Source organism: Archocentrus centrarchus, chromosome 14 (assembly GCF_007364275.1).
Source record: "Archocentrus centrarchus isolate MPI-CPG fArcCen1 chromosome 14, fArcCen1, whole genome shotgun sequence".
Classification (NCBI taxonomy): domain Eukaryota; kingdom Metazoa; phylum Chordata; class Actinopteri; order Cichliformes; family Cichlidae; genus Archocentrus; species Archocentrus centrarchus.
Window position 1 is genome coordinate 10,427,310 of NC_044359.1, and position 24,399 is coordinate 10,451,708.

At 41.4% G+C, this 24,399-nt stretch overlaps 1 protein-coding gene across 1 annotated transcript in view; it reads right to left on the bottom strand.

Moving 5' to 3' along the window:
* myo7ab (myosin VIIAb) overlaps nt 1-24,399 on the bottom strand; it is a 71,707-nt gene that overhangs the window by 5,801 nt on the left and 41,507 nt on the right. The window contains exons 24-41 of the mRNA XM_030746807.1: nt 22,013-22,330; nt 20,448-20,657; nt 16,866-17,042; nt 16,690-16,779; nt 15,434-15,561; nt 13,208-13,334; nt 12,002-12,121; nt 10,839-11,012; nt 10,325-10,552; nt 8,362-8,532; nt 8,171-8,288; nt 7,958-8,084; nt 4,882-5,051; nt 4,615-4,805; nt 3,184-3,308; nt 2,852-3,009; nt 1,265-1,418; nt 656-811 (exon numbers count right to left, since the gene is read on the bottom strand). Coding sequence (XP_030602667.1) covers nt 656-811; nt 1,265-1,418; nt 2,852-3,009; nt 3,184-3,308; nt 4,615-4,805; nt 4,882-5,051; nt 7,958-8,084; nt 8,171-8,288; nt 8,362-8,532; nt 10,325-10,552; nt 10,839-11,012; nt 12,002-12,121; nt 13,208-13,334; nt 15,434-15,561; nt 16,690-16,779; nt 16,866-17,042; nt 20,448-20,657; nt 22,013-22,330 — 2,942 coding nt within the window. The remainder of the gene's footprint in view (nt 1-655; nt 812-1,264; nt 1,419-2,851; nt 3,010-3,183; nt 3,309-4,614; nt 4,806-4,881; nt 5,052-7,957; nt 8,085-8,170; nt 8,289-8,361; nt 8,533-10,324; nt 10,553-10,838; nt 11,013-12,001; nt 12,122-13,207; nt 13,335-15,433; nt 15,562-16,689; nt 16,780-16,865; nt 17,043-20,447; nt 20,658-22,012; nt 22,331-24,399) is intronic.

Genomic DNA, 24,399 nt, shown 5'->3' on the forward strand with positions numbered 1-24,399 from the left:
CAGAAAGTAATTAAGACATGATTACACCATTATAATACTTTAAAAAAGTAAAAAAAACAAAAAACAGTAAACATAAAACAAAATATTGTATAAAACATAATAATTTTAAAAATGTAAAAGTTTAAAACAGTTACTAGTGGGGAAAAATAATAATTAAAGGCAATTATTTAATCACACAGTTGGGTAATAAGCACTATAAAAGGCTGGAAAGGCCAGTCTGAACAGGCGTGATTTCAGTGGGGATCTGAAGTCGGTCAGTGAGGCAGATGATTTTCTAGAAGTCCAGTGAGCTTCAGTGATTTGTAGTCCAGCGAGCTGTTTGAACCAGCTTTTAGAACCACTAAAAGCTGCTGGTCAACAAACCTAAACAAGCGGCACGAGGCACATATTTGCAAAAAATCTGACAGATAATTTGGAGCAATCACATTCATGCAAGATCTTTTAAGTGAGGAGCATTATTTAAAAATATATTTAAAAATCCAATTTGTTTTGCTCAATTCAGCATATAACAAACTGCAGTAATCCAGCCTGGATGTGACAAAAGCAAAAATGGCCACTTCAAGGTCATTTAAAAAAAAAAAAAAAATCAGAGGTGGTATGAACCAGGTTTAAAACGAGTGTAAATGAACATAACGTGTGTGTGTGTGTGTTTTACCGTAAGGCTTTCTGCAGCCGCTGCATGCAGTCTGGAGCCAGTGGATAGTGTTTCTTGGCCTGCAGGAACTTCTGGACGTGAGGCAGCAGGATGTTACTGGGAGGAAACAAACCAGTGCAGAGCCACAGCAGCTCCCAGCCCTTCTCCTCACTGTACCTGCACACAGACACCACAACCAAGGTAAGCGATGCACAAATTGGGGCTCAAGATTTGGATTTGAAATAAAGTTTCTTGTAATGAGAAACACCTAGAAATGTTATTTCTATTTTATTTATTTTTATTTAGTGTTCACCCATTTCATTTCTCTTTCTTGTCTGCTTTGTTCAGGCTGTTGTAGCTTCTATGAATTTTGTTAAATTTTTAAACACAAAATCAATGGATTTTTAAGTAGCAAAATAGAGCATTAAGGATGATACACAGATTGCTACCGTGTGAACACTCACAGCTTAAACTGTGAACTCTGAGCTAAAATATTGATTATAGCCACAAAGGCTTTTCGAGTTTGGTATAAACTTGAGACTAATTGAAGCCTTGAACCCCACCCATCACATAAAATACTGTTAATCCTGTAAAATGAAAGGGAATTTTTTTTTTTTTGCTTGGACTTACTTAATGGGATTATCTGTCAGCTGTTTGAGAATCTGACAGAAAACTTCATCTTTGAGCGGCTCGGCCTTTAGGGCTCCTTCGAATATCTGATCGGTGAGCTCGTTGACAGAACGCACCCGTTTGGACGGGTAGTCGCCCATATACTTCATCACAGGTACAAACACAGTCAAGGATCATTCACATAACAACAGGCTGGTAACAAATCAGGCAAAATGACTGGACTGGAAATAACCAAGTGGCAAGTTTCCTGTAATTGCCACTTGGCCAAAAGTGAATTCATCACAGAGCAGTAAAACTGTAGCTAAATGCAATAATTTCTATAGGAACTAATTTAAAAGAAACAGACAAAAACAAAACATGCAAAACATTCAAACTCAGCAGTAAAACTAGCATATACAAGAATATAACTCAGACCTGAGCATCCTACAGCACTTGGGCTACGTCCAGTTCTTTGGCTGTCCCTGACCAGCATGCAAGAGGTCAATGGGAAATTAGGATTCAAAGGTAAATGGTATAAATCATGCAGCCATCAAACACTCTCTGATAAGCTCCCCACCAGTGAAAGGCTTACTGCTTTTGTAATTTAGTGGGCAATCACAATGAAACTTTTATTTTCAACACAACTGCTGTTTTTAATTTTACGTACGTATATGTGTGTAAGTGAATGCAGCGTCACTGTAAAGACACTGGAACTGACATTTATGAGAGATGTGGGTTTAATATATATTTTTTTTAATAAGTTTGCGCACATTAAAAAAGAAAGACTGATGCAGAATGTGGAGTTTTTAACAACACTAAGAAGTCAGAGATAAAGCCATATTTGTGGAGGGCAGATTGCTGTGTTTAAGGATTACAGTTCGAATTGCCGTTACGAGACTAAACATGCAGAGAAATTCTTGCTCTGACGCAGAACGGGATCTGATCCTTTGCTAGCAAAGCTGCAAAAGCAAGAAGGAATTTTTACACATCCCGGGATGGAGCAGTGAAGACAAGCTTTGTGATTTCCCACAAAATTGCAAAAGACAGTAAGCCATTCTCGGATGGGGAATTTATCAAAGTGTTTGATGGACTCTGCTGTGCTAATATACCCCGAGAAAAAAGCAGCATATAAGAATGCCCCTCTCCCGGGGAACTGTACAGAGACGGATTGTGAACGCTGCAGGAAATCTGGAGCTTCAGTTTAAAAGTAAAGCAGATAATTTAGACTCTTTCTCCTTGGCTCTGGATGACAGCTGATGTCCGCAACACAGCCAAGTTACTCATCTTTGTACGTGGGATAACCAAAGATTTTAAGATCACGGAAGAGCAGGCAGTAATGCGCTCAGTGAAAGGGACTAAAACAGAGAGTGATTCACGGAGGTAACTGCATGCGCAGATAATTGTAACATCTACTCTTACCAGTAGCAGTTTACAAAGAAATCAAATGAACACTGAGCAGAATTGAGTTCAGTCCACCACAACAGTCCCAGATTCATATGTGGCCCCACGGGGAAGTTAATTGCCCACCCCTGATGTAACATAAGATCCAGAGAAAAGCTTGAACAAGAAAGAAACAAATAATCCAGCACACCCTCCGTAAAAGGATATCTATGAAGGTGAGGCAGGCCTCCTGGGAGAGCTCCTCATGAGCCAGCACTTTCTTTAGCAGAGGCTGTTTTAGAGGCTCCCGGGTGCAGCTCCACAGATGCTCCTTCCCTCGGGCTTTCGAGATCACCACCCTGCTCAGAGTGCTCTTTGGAGGAGGCCTGGAGAGTGGGGGAAGGAGGACGGAGTAGGTGTTACAAGATACTCTTACACACAATTTTAACCTTAATTTGTCCTTAATACAGCCTCACATTAGCCTTAGATCAACACTGACCGCACTAGTAAGCCAGCAAACAATATACACATACAGTATGTGGCTGATTTTGTAAATGCACCTGAAGTAGTCGTAGGAGAACTCCTCCAGTGTGTAGGCCTTAGATTTATCCTCTTGGTCTGAAATGTTAATCTGGGACAAACCGACGGACTCGCGTCTCTGATCAGGAGTCATAGTGACGAAAGCCTGAGACAGAGTGAAACACAGGGTGAAAGACATGACACATGTTTGTTTGTTTGTTTTTATTGCAGTTAGATTTTAATTAATTTTTTTATGGTCTGAACCTTCCAATTAAGTTAATTTAGCAAAACAGATTGCATATTGCAGAGCATTTTCTAGAGATGATTCTAAAATGCTTTGGGGCATTCAACTTTCTCTTATTGAGCAGCACAGACCTGGTGATAGTGAAGTTACATTAATTGAAATAACTACATGGAGAACAGTGATGTGCTTTTGGTGATACTAAAAGCTATTTCTGGCGGTGCTGGGGTGGCTCAGTGGTAGAGCAGGCGACCACATATATGCCACGAGGCAAAAGCTGGCAGCGCAGGTTTGAGTCCCAGCCTGTGCTCTTTGCCGCATGTCTTCCCCCATCTCTTTTCCCGCTGTCCTGTCATAATCTATATTGTCAATAAATAAAAATGTAAATAAACTACTTTTGGCTGCTCCCTTGCTACAAGAGGTCACCACAGCAGGTACACAGTGTAAATTGAATATTGTATTTCATTTTTTTCAGTGTTTGGCACTTTGTAGACAGTCTTTGCATCCACAGCTGGCTGCATAGAGACCAGCTGCACACACGCTTCTTGAATCAGGTTGCGTACATGAATATAATATGTTGAAACTATATGTACCTGTGTGGATTTTGTGTGTAAATTCTGGGTAATAGATGAGAAAGTCCAAAAAAAGTCAGTGAAGATGTAAGAAGGAGTGTAGATTTACATAAGTGAGTCGTTTCTAAACTGCAGATTCCAAGATCATCAGTTCAGACAACTGTATGTAAGTACAAGTTATCTGGATGTGTCACCACTTTGCCAAAGTCTGAAAAGAAGACCCAAACTGTCACCCTCAGATGAGAGGAAATTGGTTATGAATTGTACTGGAAACTGCTGGAGCACCAGCATCACTGTCCACAGTGAACTGTGTTTTACATCAATGTGGACTGAGAGCGTGCAAGCCGGAAATCTGCAGCTGCCCACATGGACGAGCCAAATGGGTTCTGGAGAGAAGTTTTACAGTCAGACGAGATGAAGATTGAGCTATTTGGCCACAACGACAGGAGGTGTGTTTGGAGGAGTAAAGGTGAGGCTTTCAAACCTGAGAACACAGCACCAACTGCCAAGCATGGTGGTGGTGGTAGCATCATGCTCTGGGGATGTTTTGCTGCCAGTGGTACATTGCACAAAGTGGATGGAATAACTCAGAAAAACGCCTAACTCCAAACTTTCCGTAGAGTCTGGAAGAGTAAGATTTTTGTTCTGAACACACTTACCACTATATCATACTGTGGTCTGGTGATAGTGGGTAACACATAGACACAGTCAGCAGGGAAGTCCCCTCTCTGTTTGGTCCTGTCATTGATGCCATGTGCCCAGCCGGAGTTCATCACGTGCTCTCCGTCGTGTTCATCCAGGATGATCAGATCGCCCTTGGCAAAACTCAGGAAGTTGGAATCTACCCCTGCTGTAAGAGAGATGATGGAGAGATTAATGGGTCTGTTCTTAAGACTCATCCTTCTTAATCCATCAGTGAATCCTACCTGGGTTCAGGCAGTCCAGCAGTCCCACCACATATTTGGACCTCTTCCTTAGACCCTCAAGGAAGCTGACCACCAAGTCCCGGATGTCCTCTGCATTGTTGGAGGTGAACGTATACTCGTCTCCCTTGATAGTGGCCAGGGTAAAACTCTGTCCCTGCAGTTTACCCCCTCTGGAAAATTAAATGTTGCTTTATCCATGTGCTCATGATAGTCATTCTGAAAACACGGGCAAGATGCAGTTCTCACAAACAGAAGCTCTGATTTTAAAAGGATAAGTTTTTTTTTTTTTTTTACTTTACGTACTTCTGGTGATTTGTATTAGCATAGAAGTGATCACATAACCCATTTTTTTCAAAAAGAAAATTAGACCTTCCCTGACTCCCGGCTCCCTCCAAAAACTTGTGGATTGATTTCAATGTGAAGAACTTAAAGATTTGTCGAGAAAAATCAAAGGATAGGATAATACAAAGCAGACTCACATACAAACTAAACATACAAACTCTTGCCTACAAACTTGTATTTTTTTCTGAAAACAACGTACAAAGTAGCAAGCTGAAGTTAGCCAGCTAGGTTGAGGATCAAACCCAGCCCTAAGCTGGTTTTAATAAGCCTTAATATTCATAATATAATGTAAAACTAGCAAAATCTTAACTTACTGTAAAAATCATATATATATATACTCTTGGCACCAAACTCAAAAGTTAATTCAGGTGTCCATATAAACGTCAAAGTTGAAAATATCTACAAAAAGTCAGGTGGTACAGCTACGAAAAAATGTCACTTCATGAAATGAATGTTATTTAAGATGATCATAAATTAAATTTGTGATTTTTTTTTTTTTGAATAGATTCTTCTTAAACTTTTTTGAAAGTGAATTAAGGATTATTGGGACATAAGATTGAAGGGGCAGTACAGTTTTAAAGGATTTTTTTGCACAGCCGTAGCTGTGAGATCCTGTCAAAAATGCATGATGTCATTGGTGATGTCAAGAATTCCATCCGCTTATCCTGTTCAGGGTTGCGGGGGGGGGGCTGGAGCCTATCTCATAGGGCGAGAGGCAGCGTACACCCTGTACAGGTCACCAGCCTGTTGCTGCCTGTTGGGGTGGCTGTAGCTCAGTAGGTAGTAGGGTTTAATCCCGGGATCCGGGATTCCCGGGAAATGCGATCAGAACCATTTCCCGTTTCCCGGAAACGTTGAACGGGAAACCGGGAAAAAAAGTCGCGCGCGTCGATTTGACTTTCAGAAAGAAAAGAAAGCTTCAGAAAGTTAAATTTAAGGAAATATTGAGAGAAGGGTTCGTTTAATATGCGAAAAGCATTACTCTTCATTTCAGGCACGTTCAGCCTCCGTTTAAGGCTTCAGCCTTCATCTCAAGCGTTTTAATAGAGGTATTAAACAGTTGTACTTTTTTCCTCTTTAATTTGTTGAAATCGTAGGTAATGTGTTTACCCTAAGGTATTTTGTATTATATAATTTTATATTATTATATATTGTTATATTGCATTATATAGCCTATAAAATATGCCTGCCCTGAACAATAAAGAAATATCTGTTTAACTTCGAGTGTTTCTTTTCCTCGTTTGCAGCCGCTTACTAACAATCATGAATTAGGATGCGGGCCTAATGTGTGAAGAAAAGTATCATGAAATAGATTGCTTTAACATATTTCGCTTTAAAATGGAGTTGAGGAAAATGTATATTTTTTAGGCTATAAGGATTGGCCAGTTTTCAATAGACGATTCACAGCGAACCTACTTTAACCCTCAGACACGGTGTTATAAATTTGCTGTTGCCAGAATGGCAATGACCAAGTCGTGGAGCATTACTCAAGGCCCTGTGTTATGTCATATTATAGTGTAGTACGGTAGTTAACTTTTCAATGACTATTACAGCGTTCCACTGGTGGAGATATAGCGCAACAGATGTCGCCACGACAGCGTGGCTGAGCCTTTATCAATGCTGTGGAGATGAACCGTATTGTTTTGCACCAGCAGTTGTAAAATATCTTGGTATAATTCCATGTACAATGGAGGAATATTCGAATTATATTTGTTAAGGGAGTGTTGAGGAACGACACAACACCGCATAGCTCGAGCACTCCAATGTCGAGATGTAGGTTTTATTGCGTTAATCAAGCCGACGTTACCCCCTACTGGGCATAACAGGACATAGCTGGAAAGCTACCTCTACAATATCACAATAGGTTAAGGCCGACACAGGCTACAGAAGGCCTAATAAAATAAAAAAAATAAATAAACTTTTCCCGGGATTCCCGGGAAATGGCTCGTCATTTCCCGGGATTTGATTCATGTCATTTTCGGGAAAAATATTAAACCCTAGTAGGTAGAGCAGGTCACCTACTGATCGGAAGGTCAGCGGTTCAATTCCTGGCTACATGCCCAAGGATACATGCCAATGTATCCTTGGGCAAGATACTTAACCCCAAGTTGCTCTCCGATGCAACCGTCAGAGTGTGAATGTTAGGTAATTAAAGCACTTAGCTTAGTTAATATTGGAAGTGCTTGTATGGGTAAATGTAAAACGTGTTGTATGAGCGCTTGGACTGAGTAGAAAAGCGCTATATAAGAACTAGTCCATTTACCATTTGCAGGGCCAACACAGAGAGACAGATAACCATTCACACCTGTGGACAATTTAGAGTCACCAATTAACCTAACATCAGTAACTGCATGTCTTTAGACTACAGGAGGAAAGCGAAGTACCCGGAGAAAACCCACACAAACATGGGGAGAACATGCAAACTCCACACAGAATGGACCAGGCCAAGGTGGATTAGAACCCAGACCTTCTAGCTTTGAGGCAGCAGCACTTTCTATACAATCAGATTTCTTCAGCTTCAGACTTCTGTCTTTTATGTACTGCAACACGACAGCCAAGTTCTGCTAACAGAGGTGGATGCCATTATTAATCACAGCTTATTAAGATAAATATAAATCCCGAGAAACCAGCAGCAACTATTTCACCTGTGAACTTTGTACAGCTCCAACATACCTCGTGCTTTATTTTGTAAGAAGGTGTCATTTGGTGCATTTGTGCTGCTTTTTTGTCATACCTGCTGCTGGACACGGCTGTGATCTCTGGGAAAGAAAGCTCAAGAAGGACTTGCTCCTGTTCGTCCACAAAGTAAACCCCGGTCCAGTTCACCGCCACGATAACGTCATTCTTGGGCAGACTAGGCCCTGTGAGCAGACGTGGTCACATCCATGAAAAATGCCCTGACAGGCGTAAGACATACAGTAGTTACAGTGTTCACTGTTTTACTCACCAGAGAATTTGAAGGCCTCGTAGAAGCGCGAGAAGAGTAAAGGCCACTTTAAACGAGCAAAATCCACCACGTCCTCCTTCACCTTCTGCGTGTTCACCCTCCTTTTCATTTGTAGTCCCTGTGCAGTGAGCTATGGTTAGTTTCTGCCTGACAACAGCAAAAAATTATGAGTTGGTTTTCACCACAGGTACCTTTTTGTGGGTGCTGATGATGAGCTGAACCCACTTCTCTGCAGTCTTAGTGGAGGTGATTTCTCTGTCGGGAATGTAGGATGGAATGAGGCTGAGCAGGCGATCCTGGAGGATCTCAGAGCCATAATCCACGTAGTACTGCTGAGAGGCCAGTTCTGCCAAGTCCTCCTCCTTCAAGACAGACACAAGATGATCAGGTGAAAGCAAGACCTGAAACCTGCTATCAACTGTTCTTCTGTGTTGACAAGATCAGAGGAGAGGACCAGACTGGATGATCAATCAATGTAAAATATTCTGCAAAAGCCTCGGGCCACCCTTCATTTCTTTATATTTTGCTTTGAAAATGGGGAAAAGGTTCCAGGGACTTATTGAAACACCAACAAACATAAATGGAAATGCAGAATATAAGGCAAAAACAGAGTTTGTACAATTCTAACAAGTTTGAAAGTGAATATTTGGTGTGACCACCTTTATTCTCCAACACAGCCTGAACTCTGAGGCAGCTTTCTTCTCATTTCTTTAAGCAGTCTTCAGGACCAGTTCTCCAGGCTTCTTGAAGGACACGCAAAACTCTTCTTTGAGTATTGGCTGCCTTTTGTTCTGTTCTCTGACACGATGATCCCACACTGCTTATATAGTGTTGAGGTCCGGGCTCTGGGGAGGCCAATCCACGACTGATAATTCAATTCAATTTTATGTATATAGCTCCAAATCACAGCAGTCACCTCAAGGTGCATATTGTTCTATTGTGTGTCTTTTTTATCCAGGTATGCTTTTTACTGTATTGGCAGTGTGTTTGAAAATTGAAGCTGTTGCCAGTCAGATGCTTTCCAAACTGTACAGGATGGTGGATCCAAATCTGATGCTACTTTTCATAATTTCATCAATTTTGACAAGATCTCCAACACCACTGGCTAAATGCAGCTCTAAACCATGACAGAGCCTCCACCGTACATACTGATGATGACTATGAGATTCATTACTCCATCTATTTATAAATAAAGTTTTTCAATATAAAAATTTCAAAGTGATCATCTGTCTCTACTTTGGCCCTGTGATAGACTGATGACCTATCCAGGGTGTACACCACCACTCACCCTGTAACAGCAGGGACAGGCTCCAGCCTCCCCGCGGCCCTGGATTGGATAAGAAAATTGGAGGACGTCCAATGAAAAAGCTGCAAAACTAGTGGCTCAAGCTAATACACTTTAGTAAGGTGCTGTCTATGGTTGTTAGGGCTGGTAGTGTCAGTGCACAAACTTCATCTGGTACAGTCTATACTCAGACTCTCCATAAATGTCACAAACCTTTCATATAACCAACGGTTTCAGTACTTTTTCTCTAATTTTTACTACATTTAAAAGTGTTCACTGTGTTGGGTCCAAATTCAGTGCACAGTCAGAACTGCTCTCACATGAGCTTTATTTGAAAATTATTTTCCAGACATTACTGATATCAAAAAGCAACATCAGAAGTGAAAAATGTAGCCAATGTGGAAATGTCAAAAATGGCCATTCCTCTAAGGGCCACTTGAGGCCAGCTCCAAAAGCGAGTCTCCATAGGCTCCAAGGTTAAAATGCCTGACTCTAGAGCATTAAAAACAGTTTATCATGGCTAGTTTTCCCCCTTTATAAGTGTTTTTTAATTTTTTTTTTTTTTGATAACTCCTTAGTTATACTGTTAAGGGTTAAGGTTGTTGGTCTTGCTTCTGCTGCTTCTTGTTTTGGCTGCTCTCTTTAGGTGTCACCACAGCAGATCACCTGCCTGCATCTCATCCTGTTCCCTCTTCTGTCACACCAACCCTCTGCATGTTCTCCTCCACTACATCCACGAACCCGCTCTGAGGTCTCTCTTTGCCTCCTGCCTGGTAGCATCATATTCAACATCCTTTGTCCAGTAGAACTACTATTCCTGTTCTCTGCATGTCCAAACCATCTCAGCCACACACAGCTCAGCTGCTCACCCTCTCACAGCGGTACTCTCCGAATTTCACCCCGCGGACGATCTGCTGATAAATGAGGTTCGTGGCAACATAGTCCTCAGCAGGGTTGTGCCAGGGGTTGAAGATCTCTTTCCTGAAGAACAGCCTCCAGGGAGCATTCCTCTCCTGGGCGCCCTGCTCCTTTGCGTACTGCTCACACTGTGAGATGGCGTCCATGACGTGGTCGCTACCGCTGCCCAGTGACGACACCTGATGAGAACAGATATACAGTTATCTACAAAGTCCATTATATCTGACCAAACTGACCTAATGTTTTTAGTTTAAACATATTGTTTGAATTCTGTTCAATCTGGGTTAGTTCCCAGTTTGATCATGTCACTTTAGGTTTTCTTGGGCAAAGATTTAGGAAATACACACACACACATGCATCATGCAGACATCCCAGACAAGCACCAAAGCCTGTTTTGTGACACCTCGTCTTAGTTTTAGTTAACTATTCTAACCTTGGTGTCAGCAGAACCTGTGCAGGTTTCACCTTGTCAAACAGAGCGATGTACAGCGAGAAGCCGAAGCGATCTTTCAGGTTGATTTTGTCCGCCAGCGCGTTGCACAGCTCGCTGGCTGTGGTGGCCGAGTCTGCCAGGAGCGTTTTTGTGGTGCCATCCATGAATGTTACGGGCAGCATGATGGGCTTCTTAGACTTTGTGGCCTGAAGGCAAAAACGATCAGACTGAAGTTCAGACATGTAACAGTTAAAATTGTTCTACAGCAGCCCAGCAGTGGGCTGTAAGAGTCTCACTTCAAAATATAAATATTACAACCGCTATCATTCAGCCACCAAATCTTAATATTTGATGTAATTAACCTGTTGAAAACCACTAAAAAGATGAGATGCAGAAGTCTAAAAACGTGTTTTACTGAAGCAGGAAAATTTCAAAACCTTTCTGATCAGCCATTAGAGCAGGAATAGGTAAAAACTCCAATTGGAAACATTTTGTTTTGCAGTTGTCCGTTTTGTGTGGAATAATTAACCTTTTTTCCATCTGCCTTATTTTGTGTTACAAAACAGCATGAAAGCTGCCTCCTAAAAAAAAAAACACGAGTCAGAAACTTTACGTCCTGCAGAAGCAGCAAAGAAGGTCCGAAGGTTTCCGCTACAGTCATCTTGATCCAAACTTTAAAACAAACAAAAAAAACCCAGAATTGATCGCTTCTTTTTAGAGCACATGGACTAATGTTTTAAGAGAATAAAAATAATACTGGATTTGATCAAACTGGTTACATTTTTTGTTGGTTTTATAAATTAAAGCATTTGCAGTAAAACATCATCAGGGTTCCTGCATATTTCTCCATGTTAAATTGAAAGATTTTAAGACATTTTAAATACCATAAAATAAAAAAAAAAAAACTATTTTAACGTCAACCTTATCTTCATATTTTATACTCAGTTACATTGCAACAGAAAAATGATCATTTCATTTAGATTTGAGCTAAATTTGAGTACACAGGGAGCTTTCTAACCAGCACAGACAAAATGATGGTGTTTGCTAAAGGCTCTCTCAAAGTTCCTAAAAAGCACAACAAAACCCAAACAAACACAGATCATCCTGTCATTTTACTAATCTTTCAGTTTAAAGATAACACACTTTAGAAACTGGTTTTACTCAAAGTGAGCAGACACAGCGAGATTTTCAGCACCTGCAGTTCCAACCAAGAAGGCGGCTGCATCCGAGTGCGGTTGACGAATGTCCTCCTCAACCTCTCCTCACAGTACGGAGCGTAACCAGGAGGACCGTTTTTCAAAAATGTTCGTAGATACTGATAAAAAAGCAGAGAGGAGAGAAAACGGTGAGAAAATCCTCATTATATTTCCAACATGAAAGCCAGTAGGGGCTTACAGCACTGAGATTCCTTTGGGGTTAAAGGTGTCACCTACAAGAAAACTAACCATCTGCACACAGCCTCAGTTTGTCCTGTCAACATGAATGAAGTTGAACACCATCACACAGGTCCAAAATGCAAACTGATCACTTGTTTTTCTCTTAAAATGTCAGAGGAGTAAAAAATGTTTGTTAAAAGGGGCAATGAATTCCAACAATCAAGAACTGAAACCTGAAAACTTTTTGGTATTTTTCTCCATTAAAATTTAATTTGTGCAATGAGATCAAACTCGGTGCAGATTAAATATTTCAGATTCTCCCTTTGATTACTTTGTTTTAAGCTTTTGCTTCTTCTGTGTCTGAAAACTTAAATGGATTTGGATTCTTTTATTGTTGGGACTTCAGACTGGCTGATGGCGATTGGGGAGACAGGCGGACTCTGTGCTGCTGTTTACCGACTGAATGTGAATGTTGCGTTATTGATCTGTCCCCTGGACTGAGGTCAGAAAACAAAGGATTATATTCTTTGTTTGTAGTCTGTATGACTTTCTCTTTAATGTTTGTCTGCGTTTGTTTCTGGGACTGATCAACATTAGCAAACAGAAACAAAACATCATCAGGTGGTTGATTAAAAACTGTTTTTCTACTGTTTATTTATTATTTCTGTACTTTTATGGTCAGATTTCATTTTATTTGTAATAAAAGATTTTATTTGCCTCACAGCAGCATATTTATGCCTCACTTTATGATTGATATAATTACATCGAGAGGTACTGCAGAGCCTGGAGCAGATGAAGTGCGTACTACAAAACACTTCAATCAGGCAGTGATGAGCACATTTCAGTACTGAGATGGTAGGAGTGAAAACCATGACAGAAAGTGGAAAAACTGGGTGCAAAAATGGTGTCACCGCAGTTATGGTTGTGTTCACATTTATAAAAGGAAATGTGTAACAGTGTGCACGTGTGAGAACCTTTCTATACATGTCTGAGCTGCAGTTTTCCATCAGAAGTGAGTTTCTTACTTTGACAAACTTCTCGGAGGGGGCGAAGCAGCCCACGCAGAGAGACAGCAGGATCCATCCACGGGCGTGGCTGCTTTTGGATGGATTCTGAGTGAGCTGCTTGCAGATCTGACAATAGATCTCGTCTCTGAGACAGAGGACAACATTCAACAAACAGATTACAGGCTTTCTTCAATATATGAGACAGTCACAATTAGCTGAACCAGACCTCAATCAAATTAACTGTCCATTAAAAATGTTCCTAAGAGGATAAAACAGCATATATCTAATATCTAAAGACTGTTTGTGCAGCGAGGCGATCTGTAAAGTCATATTTGATTTGCTAAGAGAAAGTCAATAGCAGGTACCACTTACTAGTTACAGAAAAACTTACCACTTACAGAGAAAAATAAAGTTGAATAGAAGTGGGGATGGATTAAGGCCAAAAAGTGGGGGCTAACCTCACTTTTGCCAAGTATTTGACCCAGGGGCTAAAACTAGCCCACCAAAGGGTCCTAGTACACCAGTACAGACCAGTACACCAGGAGACGTGGAGGAGGCCGTAGGAGGGCCACAACCTCGACCTTTGTGCAAGGAGGAACAGGAGGAGCACTGCCAGAGCCCTGCAAAATGACCTCCAGCAGGCCACAAATGAACATGTGTCTGCACAAACGGTTAGAAACCGACTCCATGAGGATGGTATGAGGGCCCGATGTCCACAGATGGGGGTTGTGCTCACAGCCCAACACTGTGCAGGATGCTTGGCATTTGCCAGAGAACACCAGGATTGGCAAATTCGCCACTGGCGCCCTGTGCTCTTCACAGATGAAAGCAGGTTCACACTGAGCGCATGTGACAGAGTCTGGAGACGCCGTGGAGAGCGATCTGCTGGTGCAACATCCTTCAACATGACCGGTTTGGCAGTGGGTCAGTAATGGTGTGGGGTGGCATTTCTTTGGAGGGCCGCACAGCCCTCCATGTGCTCGCCAGAGGTAGCATGACTGCCATTAGGTACCGAGATGAGATCCTCAGACCCCTTGTGAGACCATATGCTGGTGCGGGTGGCCCTGGGTTCCTCCTAATGCAGGACAATGCTACACCTCATGTTTTAAGGACATTACATCAAAGTTGGGTCAGCCTGTAGTGTGTTTTTCCACTTTAATTTTGTGTCACTCCAAATCCAGGCCTTCATTGGTTAATAAATTTGGTTTCCATTGATGATTTTTGTGTGATTTTGTTGTCAGCACATTCAGCTTTGTACAGAACAAAGTATTCAATGAGAATATTTCATTCATTCAGATCTAGGATGTGTTATTTGAGTGTTCCCTTTATTTTTTTTGACAGTTTCTGATAAAACTACACAGCTCAATGTAAAGAACTTTGCTTGCTTTAAAAATACTTCTAATAAATTCACACGACTGATGCTTGTTGCCTTTTCTGTCATCCTCTTTAACCTGCTCTCTCTCTCCCTGGTTCATCCCTCGTGTCTGCTTACCTGCGTGCACATAAAGCCAGAGGAGGTGGAGTGCTGCCTCCCTCTCCAGCCTTTTGCTTTAGTGATTTTTTTTTTTTTTTTGTAGTTTTGTTTAACATTCATTCAGAGTAGTTGGGAGTTACTGACAGTTTTGTTTTCTTAGTTCTATTAGTTTAGGTTACAAATATTAGTTTAGGGGAGAAGCCTGAATCCACTTTATCAGCTTTAAAGCTGACTATTGAATGTTTGTTGCAACTGCACAAGCCAGAATAATCTGAACTAGCCTCAAATCAAAAATATATACTTATAATAAACAAGGTATGGAAATAAACCTTTGCCCAAGCTAAGAGAGATTATTCATGTCTGACCACAACAAGCCAGCCATTTAGTATGGACATGATTATTTTCTCTCTCTTTAGGTATTTTTAAAAAGTAACATCTGTCAGCTAATGGTGAGGATCAAAGACTGTTCCAACCAACAATCTCCAAAACCAACTATTCAAGCTCCATACTCAAACTGATTTCAACAAACCTATTCATTTTCCTTCAGTGCCATCTTCAAGATGAAATCTACATTCAGGCTAAATACTGCAGTGAGGAGTTAAATCTATTTATCATCCGCGGAGAACAAAAACATCAGCATGTGATTCGCTTGGCCTAAAACACCCAAACAGCATCCTCATGTCGCCACGAGCAAGGCTTCAGGCTTTATCTCCATCTCTCACTGCTGCAGCCTCCATTTAGCGCTGAAAGTGAACTTGCTCGTAGGTCACCTGAGGGTGGGCCGCAAGATCCCGTTGCCGATGATGAAGTGAAGTTTCTCCAGGTTGGAGGTGGGTCGGTCCTCGAGCATGCTGTTCCCCTGGAGACCGTAGTCCCCCTCTGTCAGCCGCCTGGTGACCTGCCGGCAACATTACAGAGAAAAACTATTTATTTGAAGGTTTTGAACTTTTTGCAGAATCGGGGTAAATTTCTGGTTTTTTTTCTAGCTTTAGCTGTTTAAACAAAAAAACAAAATCAATTATCCTATCAGTCAAATTAGTCTATAGCTTTATCATATTTTTTTGACAAATTAATGCAGCAATTTTCTTAACGGCTTATCCAATTCAGGGTGGCAGATGGACTGAAGCCTATCCCAGCTGTCAATGGGCAAGAAGTGGGGTAAACCCTGAACAGGTTGCTGCTCCATCACAGAGCTCACAGAGAGAGATAAACACTCATGCTTACGTTCACATCCACAGTCACTTTAGAATCACCAATTAACCTAACATGCAGGTCTTTCTATTTCTATGTTAGGAAAGCAGACATTACCTACGCAGGCACAGGGAGAACACACAAATTCCACGGCCTCGTCACGGAGGTGACTGTGCTAAACGCTGTGCTGCTGCGCCACCTTGGCAAATCAATTTCAAGCCAAAGTACAAGAGAAACTGTGACTGTCACCCTGCAGGTACTGCAGAGGAATTGTGGTTTGTTCTCAGTCAGAAACAGTGGCAGCACCTGAGCCCAGTGTGCCAGTGCTCCACAAAAAAACTTGGAGCTCAGCTGCTGCGACGCTCTCCTCCACTTCTTCATTTATGCACTCACACACAGCACTGACAGTACTGACTGCACTCACTATTGTTAGTTTCAGTTTTGTCTTGTTTATTTTGTTCAAATTGACACTCTTATTATACAGTTTTGGGTTCTACACAGTTACAGTGATACCCTTAGTATCTGATTAAAGCTAGAGGACATAAATGTTCTTTGGAAATCTGGAATAATTTGGCAAGGGAATGTTTGCAAGAAATCCCTAAAAGAGAAAAGGAAGGAAAACATTCAGTCTTTGGGTGGATACAAAACAAAAGGGGATATTCCACAGGGTTTCTGCAGGTTTCACGCTTAATGCTGTTACTGCTACTCTCAACTCTACTGAAGACCACGTTGAAAAAGTAAGACATGTTAAATAAATTATTTACTAATGTCAGTGGTGATCTAAATGTAGTGGCTCCAGCTAAAAGCTAAAATGAAGGAGTGATTTGGATCTCACCTCCTCGGTGATCTTGGATTTCCTCTTCAGGGTGAGGGACACAAGTTTATGCCTGACACTGTTCCTCTTCTGGCTGTCGATGGAGCTGTTCTGTAGGCAGAAAGATGGGTTCACATTTTGAAGGCTCTGATCTGACCAATCAGTAATGACTGGTCCAACGACCAGCATCATCTCACCTCTCCCTCCACCTGCAGCTCCTGCAGCTCTCGCTTGTAGGTCCTCTTGCCGAGTGTTTCATAGATCTTGGTCATGACCGGGATCTTCTCGCTGCCGTCATTGATGACCAACGGGCATTTGGGCTCCGGGAGATCCCCCATGAACCTCAACACGGTGATCCACACGGCTAACGCTGCCTGGAGGACAGGACAGCAGTAAGGCAAATAAGAAACGCTTTTACATTTTCCACTTTATAATGCTTTGAAATGCTTTGAAAATTACACTCTGCTCCTGTTTTCTCTCTTCTCCGTCCCCTCACCCTCCAGTCAGTCTCAATAGATGGCTGCCCCTCCCTGAACCTGGCTCTGCCTGAGTTCTTCCTCCCGACCATCATGAGGTGCTCGCTGATAGGGAATCATATAATCTCTGATCTCTCTCCAATACTGTAGGGTATTTACAATATAATGCAAAGCACTCTGAGATAACTGCTGCTGTAAACTAACTGTGAATTCAACTGAAATGTATAACTGTGTGTCACACTCAAATATGGTCAACACTTACAGCAACAATGAAGCAAAGGGGAACAATTTTAGCAGCATTATTTAATCAAACTAAACTTCTATGAAATTATTGTAGATCCCAGATCAGCTGAAGATCACACCTCAGAGGATTTCAGCTGATCTTTCACGTGTTGAACTCTGAACTTAAACTGGCAAGTTAACAGCTCATGTAGGGCAGACAGAAGTAGGGAGGGGTTTTTATAAAAAATATATTTATCTATTGTTTATTTATTCTAAGTCTGTATTTACTGAAGTGAGTCCATTTAGAGTTTTTATGTTGTTTGTTGTCTGATCAATAGAGGAATCTTATCTGAACTGTGAGTGCTGAGAACATTTCATGCATTTTTGTTGCGCTTTCAAAATGAGACAAAGGACATAACAAAATGAAAAAATTTTTATAATAATAAACCTTTCACTCTAACAAGTATTTTTCATATAACTGCAAAATATTTTCACGGTAAAAATTAAAACAATACCTTTAACCAATGTTCCCTCTAAGCTGCGCGCCTGTGCAATCGCGCACTGCTCGCACATAGCGCACAAGAAAATCTATGCAGCGCAAAAAATTGAATCCAACATAAACCGTAAACCACATGTGTCAGACTTAAGGCCCGTGGGCCGGATTGGCCCGCGATGTAATTTCATACCGCGAGATGATTTCATATAGATATTATTAATGGCCAACGGTAAACAGCGCTCCCACCACTTATACTACAAATCCCATAATGCACTGCAACAGTTGCTGCAGGCCAAGACCTGTGCGCTAACCCATTTGTGTTGCCAATGACTCACTGATCTCTGGAGCTTGAAAAAGGCGACTGGACTTCTTTTTGTTTCTTTTTGTTTCTTGTTTCTTGTCCAGTCCAGTCGCCTTTTTCAAGCTCCAGAGACTACTATGACCTGGATAACTGAGAATCTACACAGACATATTGACTCACTGATCAGTGATCAGCAGACAGCACTTTTACAGTGACATATAAGCTAGCCTGACCCCCAAAAATGGCCAAATGAAAAGTGGAAAATGTGCAGAGAAAAGGACAGTTAAGGGGGAAGATGCAGAGGGAGACCTGCACAGGTGAGCTGACAGTGCATCACTGCGTCACACAGCAGGAAGCGCTGTGCAGCAAAGTCCCGAAGGCACAACGCGTCGTTAGCACCGTAAAACACAGACAGCGCCGGTGTTACACCAAATTCTGCGACCCATCATATTCTGCGACCACAGGGGGCGATAGCGTACATCCCTCTGCATGTACGTGCTGAATACGAGCGAGAAGGACACTATTTACGTAAACTGTGTAAGCACCAAAACAGGAGATTGTAAACCTTACGGAATATTATTTCGTTCGCATTGACGAAGGAAATGCGTTTTTTTTTATTTGACATTGAACACAGCTGGACGGACCGTTGCATTGAATGCTTTTATTCTATCGTTTGAAATACATAAACCCACTACTACCCATCCTTCAATAAACTGGTAAACGATAAATAAATGTTTCCAAGCACTTTTTTGGGAAGGGGTTCAAACGATTTATAAGATTTTCTGCCACCCAGCTCAGCTCTCATTCAGCACGTACATGCAGAGGGATGTACGCTATCGCCCCCTGTGGTCGCAGAATATGATGGGTCGCAGAATTTGGTGTAACACCGGCGATCGTCGCTGAGGCACCCGTTACGTGCCCTTACCTGGCGTGAACAGCTGTTTAACACTGAGGGTATCGCCGCTGAGCAAAGGACTTCCGCGACCGTTTGTCCTATTGGAAAAATTCAAACAGTTTCTGAAAGCTCAGAAATTGCGCTTCACATCCAATATAAGGTTTATTACAGTAAAAGTTCGCAAATGGTGGCACCTTTGTCCCTGCAGCTTCAGGGATGGAAATCAGAGCATATGAGGCGCAAAAATTCACATCATAATTTTTACCTGAAAAATTCGCAAATTTTCATCAGCTTGAAATATTCTCATTTTTCCTGATGTCATTTTTGAAGAAAAATATAATTTTATATTTTATTTAATGTGTTGAGGAAAAAGTTGCTGTATTCTGACCATTCAAATCATATTGGTGATTAAAATGATTTTTATTTCTGACTGTGTCTTCAATTTTGGCCCTTCATATGATTGAGTTAGACCAATAAAAATGATTTCTGTACCATTTTGTACAGGAATTTATACTGTATCACAAGCTACAGCACACATTCCATTGTGCAAAATGTGAATTGTTTTAATGTGAACAAAAAGTTATGCCTGAAAGATGTAATGTCTCATTTCTTCCAGAGCAGGACCCTCACCCTGGCCAAAGCAGGACTCTCACATATAACATAATACACATCTCACATCTCATGAACGACAAGATTTTTCTTTTTTCATTTTAAGTGGGCCAAATCACTTATATTAAAAGCAAACTAATGGAAATGCTGTAATCTGATTCTTTTAATAAGCCATGTAACTTGCTATGATCCCTGGTTTATAACAGGTGTAATACTGGTATGTGGCTACAGTGTGCACATCTGATGTTCACAGTGGTCCTCAGTGTGATCAGTGTGATCAGGGAGCCCATACACGTGAAAAATTAGAGGGAACATTGCCTTTAACATTTATTCACATTAAGGAGAAATGTTTTTTTGGACTGGGATACCAAGGACTAAATATAAAATTATAACTTTTTTTTGTGTCAAAGCTAAATTTTCTCTGCAGTGTAGCTACTTGGTCAGTAAGCTATATTAAAATATACATACATGGGCAGCAACAAGTAGCATGCTCCCTTCTTATTCAGGGTAAAACAAAAGGCCAAAGAGACCGACTGAACTAAAGGGGGGTAGATGAATCTACCTCAGCAAACACAAGGGTGGTCACCACCTACTGACGCAGACTGGAACAAATACAGTTTAACTTGGGCTTTTCTCCCAAATCATATTCATAATCGGCTCAGCAGCTGGTACGTGCGTAAATCTGCTGAGCCCATTAATGCGTAATGCGAGTAGCTTAAGTGGATGGTCGGGGGCTGAAAAGGGCTTTGGGACTGAAATCAAAGGTCACGTGAGCCTCACCAGCTGGTCTCCTTCGTCCTCGTGGAAAAGCAAAGGTTGTTTCAGCGGCCGTCTGATGTAGGTGTGGGTGGAGACACCCTGGAAGTAGGTGGCCGCAAACTTGGAGAATTTGTACTCGGACAAGTCCTCGTCTTCTTCGTCGGGTAACGGCAGAGCTTCGTTCAGCACCTCCTCTTCAGCTTCCTCACCACGAGGTGTGTTTTCTAAGTCCTGAAGACACACATTGATATGTGAGAGAACTTTCTGGGAAACAAAAAGAGCGCTGAAAGGAGAGTGAATTATTAAAATGTACCAGGAGGCCACAACACTGAACATTGTTCCTGGTGAAGACGATAGTGCTCTTTGCCTGGTGGGATGTTATTCTTACTTAATTCTGTAGAAACACGCCAGGAATGTGTCTGTTAGCTTGTTGTGATCCTTCTCTACTTATGTGGCCAATAAATAAATCAATAAACTAAAGCGTCTGCTGTTTCTTCAGTCCACAGTAAATACTGACAGTCATGTGCTGATTCAGGAGTCAGTTACTGCAATTCTAACATGATTTTCTGCTCTATGCTAACACGAAAGGATACGATACTGTCTGAAGTCAAACTGCACAATACAAAAACGGTTAATCTCTCTCTTTTTTTTTTTCAATTTTGCTGAAGATGTTTCAATATTTTGTACATTTTTTATAGCCTTAAGCTGCTCCACAATCCCATCGTGTTAAGGTGTCAGGGTGTCAAATACTGCCAGGTTATAGCATTAGTGAGGCTGGTCTCTGTTAAAGACCCCTTGGCATCACATTTACACAAACTAGGTGTCATGTACACAGTTAATGCTGTGAAGTGTTTTACGCCAAACCGCACTCTGTTCCTAATCTTAACCACCTCCTTTCAGCTGCTCCCTTTAGGAGTTGCCACAGTGGATCACCTGCCTCCATCTCTAACATCCTCCTCTGTCACACCAACCCTCTGCATGTCCTCTTTCACTACATCCATGAATCTTCTCTGTGGTCTTCTCTTTCCCTCTTGTCTGGCAGCTCCATATTCAACATCCAAACCATCTTAGCCTTGCCTTCTAACTTTGTCTCCAAACTGCTCAACTGAGCTGTCCCTCTCATGTACTCATTTAAATCTCATCCTGGTCACTTCCACTGAAAACTTTAGCATCTTCAGCTCAGCTCCCTGTCTTTTTGTCAGTGCTATGTCTCCAAACCATACATCATAGCAGGTCTCACTACCATATTGTAAACCTTCCCTTTCACTCTTGCTGATATCCTTCAGTCAAAAAACACTCATCTCCACCCATTCCACCCTGCCTGCACCTTCTTCTTCACCTAACCAGTGTGGCTAAAAGCAAAAATTAAACTCATGGAAGATCTTGGGGAGACGTCCGGGATACCCTCAGATTAGATTCCAGGGGCATAGCGAGCGCATCCCTCAAGTCTTTAAAGCATGTGCTCTATATCTATATATCTTCCCAGAACTCTGTGTGTCCCCCTCAAAAAACCCACACCCTTGATTAATACTAGCTAATGAGTAAATTAATCTGACATCTTTTCTGGAAAACTCACAACTACATACTTCAAAACCAGCTGGTGCTTGTCCATCCTGGTTAGGTAGCGGCCCGGCATTCCCCAGGAAACCAAACATACGGTCGACCATGTCTGAGTGGTCGACTGGCTGCTCCTTCTCCCGCTCCATCTGCTCCAGCAGCTCCTTCTTCCTCCTCGCCTCCTCCTTTTCCTCCCGCTCCCTCTCCTCTTGCTGCTGGGCCAGCTGGATGAGCCGCTCCTGGTGTTTCCTCTCGGCCTCCGCCTTGGCCCTCCGAACTGTCATCTGGTTTCGCAGCTGCTCCTCCTCAGCCAGGCGCTGGCGCTCGGCTTCCAGCCGATGCTGTAGCTGCAAAAGGAGGAGAGAGAGGGAACAGAGGGACAAGAGTTCACAGAGGAAGATGGAGTGTTACCCCCCTGTTATCTTATTATTTTTCTTGTTCTTTATTATGTATTATTCTAAGATCAAGGTATTGACAATAACACATTATTCTAAGAAATGTGACCAGACAACAGTGGACAAAGAATATGAATATTCTTTAAAGCTGAACTATGAAGTAAGAGCTTTTCACAGAAGAATAAACTTCTACACACTAACATGACAAATAACCAATAAAAAGCAGTGTAGAAGTCAACATGACACATGTAACATGATGACATGTAGCAGCAGTCACCGCTGGTCCGCTCAGCTCTGTCACCCGCTCTGGCATCGTGCTCCTGGAGAGCTCATTCACTCCAACTGCAGATGTGCTTGGGAAAATTATTCAACAGTTCCCTAAATGCTCAATTTAATAAGAAAATGAGATTAAGCAAACATTTGCTAAATGCAAAATTTTATTTAGCAGGCTTTCAGGACAGGAAAAAGAGGAAAATAAAAGATGCAAAAATTTCATATAAAAACAGTTTTTACCTGAAAACTTTTAAAAGATCACAAACATTCCCAGATTTCCCAAAAACTGTTTTCATGCATGAATTTTGGACAATCTTGCATTCTCACATGTGCATTCATCAAATCATGTCTATCACAGCTCACTGCTGCAGTGCATGTATGAAAACAGCTTCACACTCAGTCTTGTTCAAAGAAACTCACTGAAAAATAATGTGTTAAGAAAACCTTTACGGTGAAGGTGTTCAATACTGAAAAAATGAATACAGGAATATACAAAAATATATTTAAAAAAAGACAAGTGAAACAAACTTTTGGAATCTAATTAAAGGAATTATTCAAAATTATTTAAACAATCAAAATCGGTTCAAGTACTGTAAAAGGCAATGATTATTTGTTGGCCTATTTGACAGAAATTAAAGTATTTTCATGTCACGTCTACAGATTCTTGGTCGTCCAGGTCATGTAGTATTTAAGCTCTTGAGCTGAGGGCAACTTGACTTGTTTTCAGGTTCTTCAGCTCTAAAAGCTGGTGAGGAGTAGCAGGAATGCCTTCATTCACACCTTGGCTCGTTTGACCCTAACAAATCACATGATGTGAAGGTGGGAAGGTGACAGCTCCACTAGGTGTTAAATACCTGGGACGCTCCATCGGCTTTTAGAGCTGAGGAAGCCTCTTGGATTAGAGGTGAAACGTCTTTGTGAACCTAAAAAAGACGTCCAGCTGTCTTCAACTCAAGTGCTCACTGTTTCCATCTCATGTCTGACCATTTGATGACCCAAAATGCATAACCCCAATTCCAAAAAAGTTGGGACTCTGTGTAAAATGCAAATAAAAACAGAATGCAATGATTTGCAAATCTCAGAAACCCACATTTATTCACAAAAGAACACAGCAAACATATCAAAAGTCTAAACTAGAGATATTTTACTGTTTCATGAAAAATGTCAGCTCATTTTGAATTTGACGGTAGCAACACATCTCACAAAAGTTTGAACGAGGGAAACAAAAGGCTGGAAATGTAAGTAGTACTAAAAAGAAACAGTTGGAGGAACATTTTACAATAAATCAGGTTAATTGGCAACAGCTCAGTAACATGAGTGGGTATAAAAAGAGCATTTTGGAGAGGCAGAGTTTCTCAGGAATAAAGATGGGCAGACGTTTGCCAGTCTGCAAAAGATTGTATCTACAAACTGTGGAACAATTTCAAAATTATGTTCCTCAATCTAAAAATCGCAAAGACTTTGAATATCTCATCATCTACAGTTCATATCATCAAAAGACAGAGAAAATCTGGAGAAATCTCTGTGCGCATAGGATAAGGCTAAAAATCAATACTATGCTCGTGATCTTTGGGCCCTCAGGCAGCACTGTATTAAACATTAGGCATGATTCTGTCATGGAAATCACTGCATGGGCTCACGTCCAGAAATCACTGTGAATGCTTTTTCAAACTGGGGTTAAACATTATACCCGAGTAAATTAGACCCTAATCATGAAAACTGGTTTAAAAACAAACACATTATATTGC